We start from the raw sequence: 12114 nt of genomic DNA, 5'->3' as shown, positions 1-12114 counted from the left end.
ACTTCTTGTGCAGCCAGTCGCTCAGACAAACAAATTCATTTACATTTACGGGAGATAATGCTGCCCGCTTCTTATTTACAATGTCACCTGAAAATGAGAACAGGCGTTCGCATGGCACTTTTGTAGCTGGCATTGCAAGGTATTTACATGCCAGATATGCTAAACATTCATATGCCCCTTCATGCTTCAGCCACCATTCCAAAGGACATGCTTCCGTGCTGGTGATGCTCATTTAAAAAAAATGCATTCATTACATTTGTGACTGAACTCCTTGGGGGGAGAATTACATGTCTCCTGCTCTGTTTTACCCGCATTCTGCCATATACTTCATGTTATAGCAGTCTTGGATGATGACCCAGCACATATTGTTCATTTTAAGAACACTTTCACTGCAGATTTGGCAAAATACAAAAATGGTACAATGTGAGTTTTCTAAAGATAGCTACAGCAGTGGATCCAAGGTTTAAGAATCTGAAGTGTCTTCCAAAATCTGAGAGGGAGGAGGTGTGGAACATGGTTTCAGAAAGGTTAAAAGAGCAGTATTCAGATGCAGAAACCAAAGAACCTGAACCACCAAAAAAAAAAAAAAAACTTTCTGCTGGTGGCATCTGACTCAGATGATGAAAATGAATGTGCATCGTTCCGCACAGCTTTGGATCGTTATCAAGCAGAGCAGTCATCGGCATGAACACATGCCCTCTAGAATGGGGGTTGAAGCATGAAGGGACATATGCATCTTTAGTGAATCTGGCACGTAAATATCTTGCAACACTGGCTACAACAGTGCCATGCGAACACCTGTTCTTACTATTTATTGTCCCTCTTGATTAATGAGGGACACCGTCACATTGTGTTTGGTGTGGCACATAAGTTGAATATATTCAGGTGTGGCTGTCAGTGGAGTTGGCCACCAGCACACTGTAGTTTCACATGACATGCTATAGTGAATTCATCCTTCTTGAGAACTGCATAATTCTCCCCTCCCCCCCCCCCGATATGAAAATATTTTTGTTTGTGTAAATGATAAACTCCAGAATTAGTGGACTATCTTAGAATGTCGTAGGCAACTTAAATCATTCTAATGAAGCATCACTGTTGATTATATCACAAACAAAGCTGGGTCTGATCTGGTTAGCAAATGTATGGGAAACCTACAAAGGAAAACTCTGAGTGTGGTAGGAAGTAGATTGAGTAGGAGAAATACTACTTTGAGTCCGTTCTGAACTCGTGCCCCGTATGTCCTTAGGGGGCATACTGTGGTTGGATGTGCTATTTTTTGAATGAAATGTAAAAGAGTTACTGAAGTTGTCATTAAAGTTTGCATATCACTTTATACTAGTGTTAGGGGAGTGTAGCCTCAATTTCTAGGCTAAATTTTGATTTGTGGTGTTATATTCTGCCTTCTTAAATTCCCTATGCAGTTTCATTTGGATAATGGTGGTCCTTACTTACTTTTTTAAAACCAAGTGCGGTAGTATGCACTTTTAGTTGCTGTCTTCTATCCAAGAAGAAGGCTGCATTCTAGTCGTAGCTGACGTAATTTATGAATATAACCTATGGCATTAGTAAAGATGTTGGTATCATGCAAGATAAGCCGTTATATAAATAAAACTTTGTTCTCCTTTAGTTATAGCTGCAGTAGGATGTTATGAGTCTCTTTGCTACCAAAAAGCAAATGCATACATGCAGCTAGTTCTAAGCCTTCAACACAAGGGGGAGAAATCATAGTAAAAAGGAAACTTAGAAGACTGTTTCAGTAGGAATGGAAGAAGGTTCTTTGTTGTAGTTTTTCTTTGGGATATAAGATGGTTTTAATTATCCTCCAAACAGATCTCTCATCTGCTGTTTTTATATAGAACTGCTAGTTCAGACCAAATTATCTTGAAACGTGGTTGATAAAGGAAGAGTTTTTCTGAAGCTTCATTGACTTACTTTAACAAACTTAACATCTAATGTCCAATTTAAGATGAGTCTGTAGATGATTTTTTCTTTGCCTTTAGTATGAAAAGACACAGACTGTACTCTCAGAGCTGAAGTTGAAGTTTGAGATGACTGAGCAAGAAAAGCAATCAATCACAGATGAGCTCAAACAATGTAAAGACAACCTGAAGCTGCTACAAGAAAAAGGAAACAATGTGAGTCTGTACAAATTATGTGTGGGCCTCTGTGATGGCAAGTCTTGTGTTGATTGTGACAACATCTGAGTGTTACACAGTAAAGACCAGATTTTCAAAAGGGATGTGTACAAAAATCCACCTGCAAATGCATACCTAATCTGTGCTGCCCTACTGTCTTTGTACATGCAAGTAACCATTTAGATTCCTGTGTATTTCCATGTGCAAATATGCAGATTGAATACACAATTGCAGTAATAGTGCACATAAATTAGGTGCATAACTGCATACACTGTTTTACACATGTCCCTGTGCTTCTGCTCTCTTTAAAAATATGGACTAATGACTAGCAAACAGAGCCAGGTAAAACGTTTTCACTTCACAAAAAAATGCAAAAAATCCTCTCTGAAAATCTTCTGTACAGAAGTCAAAAGACCTGGACACAATTTTAGTAAAAATAACAGGAAAAACAGATCTTTCCCAGGATATTTTCCTTCTGTGTGATGGTCCGTTCAGTAAATGTTATCCTCTGACTGTCTCCTGGTCTTGCCTCTTAAGGACAAAGGGCCGTGATGGGCTAGTACTGCACACGTTGAGAACAGTGTTCCCTCTAATATTTCTCACCCATGTGTGGAATGAATTGTATTATGTGCACCAATATGAAGGTGGTGTGTGACACATCACCTTCATATTGGTGAACATAACAAAATTCATGTGGTGGGGGTGGGGCCAAGGGTTTGGAGTGTGGGAGGGGGCTCAGGGCTGGGGCAGAGGGTTGGGGTACAGGGTGGGAGGGCCCTGGCTGAAGGTGCAGGCTCAGGGCTGGGGCAAGGGATGAGGGGCTCAGGGCTGGGGCACAGGGGTGTGAGGGTTCCAGCTGGGGGTGCAGGTTCAGGGGTCGGGCCAGGGATAAGGGGCTCAGGGCTCGGGCATCGGGTTGTGGTGCAAGGTGTGAGGGTTCTGGCTGGGGGTGTGGACTCTGGGTTGGGGCTGGGGATAAGGGGTTTGTGGTGCAGGAGGGTGCTCAGGGGCTACAGTGGGGAGAGAGGACTCCCCCCAGCTCTCTCTCCCCATAGCAACACCTGGGATGGGGGTGAGGGGCACCTCTCCCCGGTGCAGCAGCTCTGGGGCTGCGGCTGCAGGATAGGTGCTTCTCCCCTGGCCCCAGCAGGTCTGGGCTCGGGGTGGGCTGCCGCAGCTGGGTCCAGGCAGGGAGAGGGCTGGCCGCAGTTGGCCCCATGCCGCTCCAGCCATGCTGCCCCAGTGGGTATGGGCTTCTCCAGCTGTGCCTGGCACCAGCCCTGGCCATCCTGCCCCACCCCAACCGTGGCTGGGCCCGGGCCACTCTGGCCACGCCTCGCCAGCAGGTCCAGGCACAGCAGGTTGGGGGCCAGGCTAGGTGGGGGTCAGGGAAAGGGCACCCCAGCCATGGCAGGTCCCCGGGCTGGTTCCTTGAGTGCCTGCGAGGAGCTAAATAGGCTGCTGCAGAGCCGCGCAGCTTAACTGGGAACTTAGACTGGGAAGTATAGCTCAAATGCACTATGCTTTCCAGCCTCAGTAACTGGAATGGTCTTTTCTGTAGTAATTTAATTTTTAAATATATCACAGGATGGAGTGTACTGCCAGAGACAACTTTTGGTGCCTACAAAGCACAGCGACCTCTGAATGCCACTGACACTGTTAGAACTAATATAACCCCTGTATACTTCTTAACATGCAGCAGAATTGGGAGAGGAGGAAAGAGAAGGGGAGGCCACATTCACTCTCTTCTTTTTGCTGTATGTGCTGTTCTTGGTAATCTCACACCAGTTTCTTTCCTGCTTGGAATCCTTCCCCAAATTTTTAATGACAGACCACGCTCTAGTGGTCCCTTCTGGCATTAAGCACTGTGAGTGAGAGGGAACAGGAAAAAGGGCCTGTGTCAGCAGGGAATACATGAGAGGTATGTCTGCACCGCATTGTAAACCCAGGTCTTTGGCACCCATGTTTGTGGACTAGATGTTTCCAAGCCCATGCTTGAGCATCCACACTGCATTCAAAACTTTGGTTTACAATTGCTGGACCCAGGTCTCACAACCATGTTAACACACCCATGTTGCACTATGCAGACCTTCTGACTTGGATCTATAGCTTGATCTGCGTCCAGACTGCAAACTGACAGGGCTAGGACCCAAGTCCCAGGAGGACTTGGGCTCAGACTCACCACCCGATTGGGTCCTAGAATTCGAGTCCTGAGTGCTTGCTGACTTGAGTCAGATTTTGTGTGGATGGTAGAGGGGGTTGGGCTCAAACATGAGTTTATAATGCAGTGTAGACATCCTCTGAGTGGCTGGTGGTAAGTACTAGATTCCTTACACTTAACCTTTTAAGAACCTGGACCTCAGGAAGCAAACTAAGTATGTCAGTGAAAAACTGGGAGGAAGGACTGAGGGGAAACAAGAGAATGGGGAGGCTGGAGGAGGTCAGAATAAAATGAGCAACAGCCAAGAGTGTATGGAGGAATTCCTAAGAGGAGTCTCAATTCAACACTCATGGGGTGACATTTTTAAAACTTTGAAAATTTAGTTAAGCTTGGGCATTCTCAAGAATCATCTTGCTAGGTGACTCAAAATATCCTGAAGCTTCCAAGGGCCTGGAAGTTTTTTCCAAATACTACTAATCTCTTCTTGTGGCTGAAGCCATCATCTTTCACCTCACTCTTGGCTAAGATTTTTTGGAAGAAAAGACACCAACTGTGGAACTTCCTCCCTTTTTGGCCTGCCAAAACCTGAGTTTACAGATCTTCAATCATAGTGTAAGGGGCATGTTTTTAATCAAGCATTGGTTTGACAGGAGGATAGCAATGAGGAAACTTTCATTATATTTCAGGGTGGTGTGGGGAGAAAATAAAAAGTTTGTCTTGTCTTTTGTGGGCAAGTACATTTAAGGTGGTGGCTGCCTTTAATGTATGTCATGCATGTTGTATGGGTGCATACAGCATACAGCTAAAATAAAATGCAGTAGACCATTCTATGTGCTATAAATGCTAGAGGAGAGAATTCCTTTCCTCCATTTGCAAACTTATATTGGAAATCCACAGGATTTTTGTGTTCCTCTTTCTTTTGACGGGGTGAAGAATTAATTTTAAAAAGCAACGTTATGTTCTAAATGCATAGACCTATGGAGCTACATGTATTTGCATGTTTGTAGTTTATTGATGATTTCCTGAGACTTGAAGTGATGGATTTATCCATGTGAATGGTTCTGAGCATGTTAAGTGCTTTGATCAATTTGAAATCCTTTTGGCACTTTTTTGACACTGCATTGATTATTTCTACCACCATGCTTCTTGTGGGAAGATGTCACTTGGATTTTCAGCACAAACTACAAGAGTGATACTGCAAGAAAATGCCTTGATTATAATTACACATAACTTGCCCATTGGATATTGCTTTGATTAAAACAAATTTAAATTAGCATAAATTCAAGGCATGTATTGCACAGGGCAGAACACCTTCTAAATTTCATATATGTTGACCTTTATTTGAAGTTACGCTATGAAATGCCTGTATTACTTTAAAAAAAATCTATTAGAAACTTATTCCATGAAGTCTGTAAACATGAGTTTCTCATATTTAGCTGACTATACAAACTCAACATGGCTTAGCACAAAAGAGCACTAAAAAGACATCTAGCATGATCTGAACTTACTCCTGAGTAGGTATGTCTACACACATATATAGCCAGAGAAACAGAAAAATCAGGTGTCTTCTAAGGATAGTTTAAAAAATAAACTTAGTTAATGAGTTAATTCTCATCACCTATATCAGTCACTCCTTTTAAATTGAATTAACCAATGCATGACACAGGATAGAGGTTATCCAGCCAAAGCTCAAAGTAAAGAGGTGTGTTAGTGTCTATTAAAACTAATTGAACAAATTTCTGTGCAATTAAAACATTGAGACGACAATGTATGTGTTATGTCGAGGGCCTGAAATTTGTCTAGAAACACAACATTGTCACAACGTGAGAGATCAAGACTTAGCCCAAATTGCTAAAAGTTGGACTTATCAGAAGCTGATGACCTGGTGGAGATTTTCATCTCCCAGGGTCCCCTGATGGATATGTACTCCATCATTGTGGTACACTTCATTGCCAATGTTGAATAATGTTGCAGTCTCATAGAAGTGTCTTGACTACAGGGTTTCCATTGTGATATAATTGTAAGTTATTCATAGGAAGAGAATTTTTTCTTGTGGGCAGGAGGCTGAAAATTGCTGAATGTGAAGAAATGGATGAAGAATCTGTAGTGCTGCTTGGACCTTCTGAATATGCAGAGTCCACTGCATAGGGATGCCTGGATGAGGTTTCATTCTGTAAAGGAAAACCCTTGCTCAGTCTCCCATCTCTTTTTTTTCCCCCCCCTTTTAAAAAGGAAGACACTAATGTGATAGTTTGACAAATCAGTCTAAGGCTCATTTGGACCTGAAATCCTAAATTCTAAGTGGTGACAAAGGGCTTCCTTAGAACATTTTTCTGCTTACTTCATCTTATTTTTAAATATCCATGTTCATTTGAGTAGAGTGGTGTACTAACTTTGTATACCAAATTAGATCATGCTGTATCGTCTTAGATGTCTTTAATACATTTCGATTAAAACAAAACTCACTCTGACTTATTTTCCCCCATCTAAATCATCTTTACCTTATTGATTTTATAGCAAAAATGATTTTTAATATCCCTTGCCTTCTTTAGCCTTCCATATTACAACCCGTCCCAGCCGTATTCATCGGCCTAATCCTGGCTTTCCTGTATTGGTGTTACGGCCCATTGTGGTAGAGAAAGGTACAAGCACTACTGTTCAGTCAATGTATGTTTGTCCCTGTCGCCTGTTTGTGCCATTTTTGTAAAATAGTGCATGGTGAAATGCTCACGGATATTTATTTACCTGAAGCAAACCCTTCATTTAATATGCCGTAGTGGTGATGCTGTCAAGCTGAACAATCAACTAATCACTTAACATCTGTGTGGTTTCTTTGTGATATTTCTAACTATGAATTAATTCTAACCTAACCAATTTTGAATGTGTCTCTTCTAACTTGGTCTCAGTTTGTCTTTAGCAAAATGGGGCATATTTTGTGAAATACTGCAGTGATAGGGCCTGAAAGAAAACTAATTACTTAATCAAACATGGAAAATGAAGAGTTTGTCTGTTTAAATTGAAATTTGGTCCTTTTATTTCTTATTTGTGGATTTAGAATGTCCTCTCTGACTTTGAACGCTTTTTTTCACTTTTCTCACTACTGCTGTGGACAAGGTGGGAATAAGAGATAGGTGGTGGGTTTGCATTCTTAACTCTAAGCTTGCACTACATTTACAATGTCTCCCAATATGTCCTGTGTAAAATACTTGTTACCCTTGACATAAAATAATAAAAGTTATCTTGATAGTATCCACTTAGCACGAATATCTCAGAGCTGGCTTAAACACACAAAGCAAAAAAGTTGGATGCTGTTATTGCATAGCATAGGCCTAGCAATTCTTTTGCGCAAACAATATTAGAGCATCTTAATCCCTCAAAGGTTTAAGAGGAGATATTATCCTAGGTGTGTATTGTAACGAAGTTGGAAATACAGTAGGACTAAAGAGACTCATTGTGACATGCCATTCTGATGACACTTGGAGTTCCTTGTGGTAGGCCAAATGTGGTTTGTCCCCTTGGTGTCAGGATTTCCCAACAGTAAAGGTTCCTGGGAAACATATTAGTGATGTTTATCAACAGGTGCTCAGGACTTATCGGAACCAAGGGGTAAACTGAGTAGTGTAAACTAGAACAAATATGATATTGATTTTTTTTTTTCTCCACACAGAGACAATGGCCTTGGATGCCTCTGATGGCAGCTTTGGTTGCTGTAACAGCTGTGGTGCTGTACCCAGGCCTAACCAGAGCTTCTCCATGAGAACTGTTGTTGAATCCATTCACCGTCCTCCCTTTAGAAGCTGTCATCACTCACATACTGGGGAAAAACAGATTAATTCTCTTCCTTTTTACCTCTTAATACAACAAAGCTCTGCGCGAGAACAGTAGTAGGGTCATTTGCTTTAAACTGTATAAAATGTATCTGTCTATAAAGAGGGAATAAAATTATGACTTCATTCTACTGTGAGCAATATTTTTGCTTACAATTTCATGTAATTTTTAAATTAGTATGTTGGGATTCTAAATACTATTATGGTGGCCTAAAGTAGGCTTCTTGGTACCAAATTATTTATAATGGGTAGGTTTGTGGATATTTTACTTTAGAATCTGATTGCCAGATTTAAAAGAAAAACACATTTCTGATTTGGATACCCATGCCAAATAACCTTACAGATACTTGGAAACAGAGACAGTATGCTCAGTGCCTTTCAGTTTGAAATATTTTTTTACATTAATGTTCCATTCTTACTTGCTGTAAGTCACTGAGCTAGTGGGAACAAGACTTAAAATAACTTCTCTTTCCAGGCCTTTTGAAGGAAACAAATATTTTGCTTCAGTAAAGATTGTTCTATTAATAATTTTGGGAATAAATACAATTCATTTCCAGCCTTAAAGAGATAGATAAGACATTGGATGGCAAACACCTGCCTAGGATATTGTGTGTGCGCGCGTGTGGGAGTGTGTGCTTGTGTGTGTTCTTGAGTGAACTAAGGTATTTCTGGGAGCAAAATCTTGGTCATTTGATGGACATAGTGCAGTGATCCAATTTATATTACCTTTAGTTCGAATGTAATTTATTAAATTCATATATTTAAAGAGACATTCTTTAAAGTCTGAATATTTTCACACATATCACATTTTAGCAACTTATTTTTTCAGTCATTTAATACTTTCAAAACTGAACTGGAGAAATAATATTTGTCTATTTAGGTAAGTTTTTACTGAAAACTTCAATATGGGAGTGCAACAAAGCATCTATGGGTAACTGAAAAAAATCCAAGATGAGCAAGCTATTGCCAAGTTAGTCATCTAACTGGTCATGTATGCATCAAGTTAATAAGCTGAGAGAGTTTACTTTTGGTAATTAGAAACTTTTGCATCAATGTTACATGACACACTATGCATAATATACCTTCATACAGTGGTCCCCATTAAAAAGTTTATTTCCTAGTTGAAGGGTGGCAACTGTTATTAGTTATCGACTTTTTGATTGGGTAACCACTGTAGTTAAACAATGAATTAAGTGTTGGCTATAGTTGTCTTGTGCAACTCAACAGTTCAGTTAAAAGTTTTATTAAGGTCCTATATAATATACTAAAAGATTGCAAAGTAAAATGAATTCATCTAATGGAAATCTAAGAATAGGAAAATAATCTCAGCGAAGATTTAATTGGCTTTAAAATATATAATGGCAATCAACAGATGTAGTTGAATATTTAAATAGAATTTTAGCATATAATTTGCCTTGGGAGGTTTGAGGGTCATTGTCCTTTAATTAAAGGTTCTATCTTAAAATATTTGGGATTTGCTAATGGGAGGATTATTAGGTTTATGGAAGAATAAGCCCACAAGTGACTTTTAGAATATAATATTGGGTCATCTAGTTAACATTTCATCTTTTTCAGTTGCAGGAAGCCACCCAATCACAAAACACTCATATGCCAGTGGTACTCGGTACCTCTTGTATATAGATTATTGCAAATATTGTTCTGAAATGCTTTACTTCAGAATTACATTTTTTAAAGTAAATAATTGTTTTAAATCTATTTTGTAAAGGTATAAAAAGTACAATAGAATTTCTCGAGTACAGATTAAACTATTTGCACTAACACACGTGATGTGCATGATTTAATAAAATAACTTTACTCTCCATATGCATGTTTGAGTTGAATCTCATTTGAAAACCGCACATCTGTGTTAAATTCATTGTGTGCGAGGGATTACTACAATGTTTGCAGCATGTTTGATAATCCAAAAGGTTTTACTTTTCATTTCACATTCACACTGATTTAAATCTCTGTCCTGTGCAGGTCTAGTTTTAAGCAGAAAAGGAATGGGAATGTGAGGGGTTGGGGTTTGGTGCTGTGGAAAAATCTGGAAGAGAGGTTTTTTGTTTTGGTGGTATAGCTTGGAGGGTGCCTATGATGGGGTGGAAAGCCAGGGGAAAGGTGGGAGGGTGGTTATGGCTAGTGCAGAGAGCTGTGAAAAAGGAGTTGTTGAGGGTAGTGCAGGAGCTTGAGGCAGTCTCCCTCCTTCTCCCACTAGCTTCTCTAGTTCTGCCCTGTCCCTTTTTAGCCCTTTTTTTCTTCCCCACCTTGCTCCATTCACCTTCCTACCATATCTACCTCCTCCCTGGTGCTGGCCTCCAGGCAGACCTGGGGTCTGCTGAAGGAGAAGAGAGGCAGAGAGGCCACATGAAACCTGAGGATATAGTAGCTCCTGGTGGCCAGATGCAGGAACTGTAAGCAATCCTTTCCACCTTGCAGCCCGGCTAGATTTAGCATGACAGGGCTGCCAAATTTGAGTATCCTGTGAGATACCTGACCATTGAGAGCCCTCACTATTTTCACAGCACTATTTCCTTTACACAAATACAAGAAATGTGAATTTTCAGTAGTCTTCAAAACATCAAAAGCTGACAATGTTAATCTAGCATGTCTATTTAAAATGAGAAAAAAGTACCTAACTTGGTGAATGTATGTGCATGTATGCATATTTATATTCACTTTATATACACAGACACACATAATGTGTATACTTTGCATGGATGTGTGTGTTCAGTATATGCATCTGTGTCCAGATATACAATACAGTATTTCCCATAGTACAGTGCTCTTCCATGGAACTGTTAACTTATGCATGTTTAAAAGAGGATCAAGAATAAATTAAGATGCACAGTTCACGCTCCTTTTAGGGAATACCTGGAAGATCATTGGTTAGTGTCTCGGAATTTTCTGATCTCCAGGGTATTTACAATAAAAGAGAAGGTGGATAAAAATGTTTTCCAAACACAGCCACCCGACTGAGCACAAACCTGCCTTCCTAGCTGACTGTTAGTGCATATGTTTACAAAATTATCTATATTTACATGCACATCTACAACCCTTTTTGAATTACAAGGCCTGAGAGTAACTACTAATTAATTCAGTCTGGGGATTGGATTGTTGGGATTACAACAAAAGGTTGGGGATTTTTTTTGTTAAACTAACAAATCCCTGCTGCAATGAGAGCCTGTTAGAAGGTGATGAGCACCCTCAAGTTGCATTGAAGTTAATAATATTCGAGAGTCACTCAACATCTTGCAGGATTGGTTCCAGAAAACTGTTTCATCAGTTACATAGCCCAACTGACACATTAAAAACATGTCTCCTCTAACCAGATTATATTACTCTGTTTTAACATTTTTAGTCTTCTACTGCAGTCCTTACTGATGCAAAACTTTGATTTCAGTGAGTTTTACCTGTATAAGGACTGCAAAAGTAGACCTTTGCTTCACAACCTAAAGGGGAAATATAATTAAAAGAAAATACAAGCTTTTTATCTGTACCGTGTTTCTGAATTATATTAAAGTTGACCTCTCTTCTGTAATATGGTTGTGATCATCTTGTGATCAGATCAGTGAGCTCTTTTTGAATGATTTGTCATTTTTTTTGCCAAAGGAAATTTCAGGATAACATTGGTGATAAATGAAGACTGAATTTTATGGAGAGACACAATATTTTATAGAATTATGTTGTAAAGGAAACAAGCAGTCTTATCACTGAAGAGTCAGTGCCAGATTGACTGCTGTATGGTAGCTGGAGTCAATGTAACTATCCATCTCGACAAGTAAACTTGTGAATCCCAACTTATTTTCTGTCATCTGACCAAATTTTCTAGAAGCGTCATCAGTAACAGCTTTCACTGACCTTCACATGTGCATTCTGTCTCGTTCCAGGCATGTTTAAAAAATCTTGGGTCATCAGTGTCACTCTGACAACTACAATACCTTGTGGGAAAGTGGCATACTTTCTGTAGTAATTTTGGAGTTATGGATATACT

General features: G+C 39.9%; 1 protein-coding gene across 17 annotated transcripts in view; it reads left to right on the top strand.

Annotated features, from left to right (window-relative positions):
* The window catches only part of SLMAP (sarcolemma associated protein), a 165419-nt gene extending 155474 nt beyond the window's left edge, over window positions 1-9945 (top strand). For 12 of the 17 annotated variants that reach the window (XM_084634210.1, XM_084634213.1, XM_084634223.1 and 9 more), the window contains 2 exons: window positions 2001-2135; window positions 7964-9945. In XM_084634210.1, coding sequence (XP_084490336.1) covers window positions 2001-2135; window positions 7964-8053 — 225 coding nt within the window. In that variant the 3' untranslated portion in view covers window positions 8054-9945. Of the gene's footprint in view, window positions 1-2000; window positions 2136-6848; window positions 6939-7963 lie in introns of all 17 variants that reach the window. The other 5 variants (XM_084634211.1, XM_084634214.1, XM_084634208.1 and 2 more) reach the window with 1 other exon arrangement.
* The last annotated feature ends 2169 nt before the right edge of the window (window positions 9946-12114 follow it).

This window comes from Lepidochelys olivacea, assembly GCF_965140295.1.
Source record: "Lepidochelys olivacea isolate rLepOli2 genome assembly, chromosome: 7".
Taxonomy (NCBI): domain Eukaryota; kingdom Metazoa; phylum Chordata; order Testudines; family Cheloniidae; genus Lepidochelys; species Lepidochelys olivacea.
The sequence above is the reverse complement of the archived record's forward strand: the minus strand, read 5'-3'. Positions and strand labels throughout refer to the sequence as shown.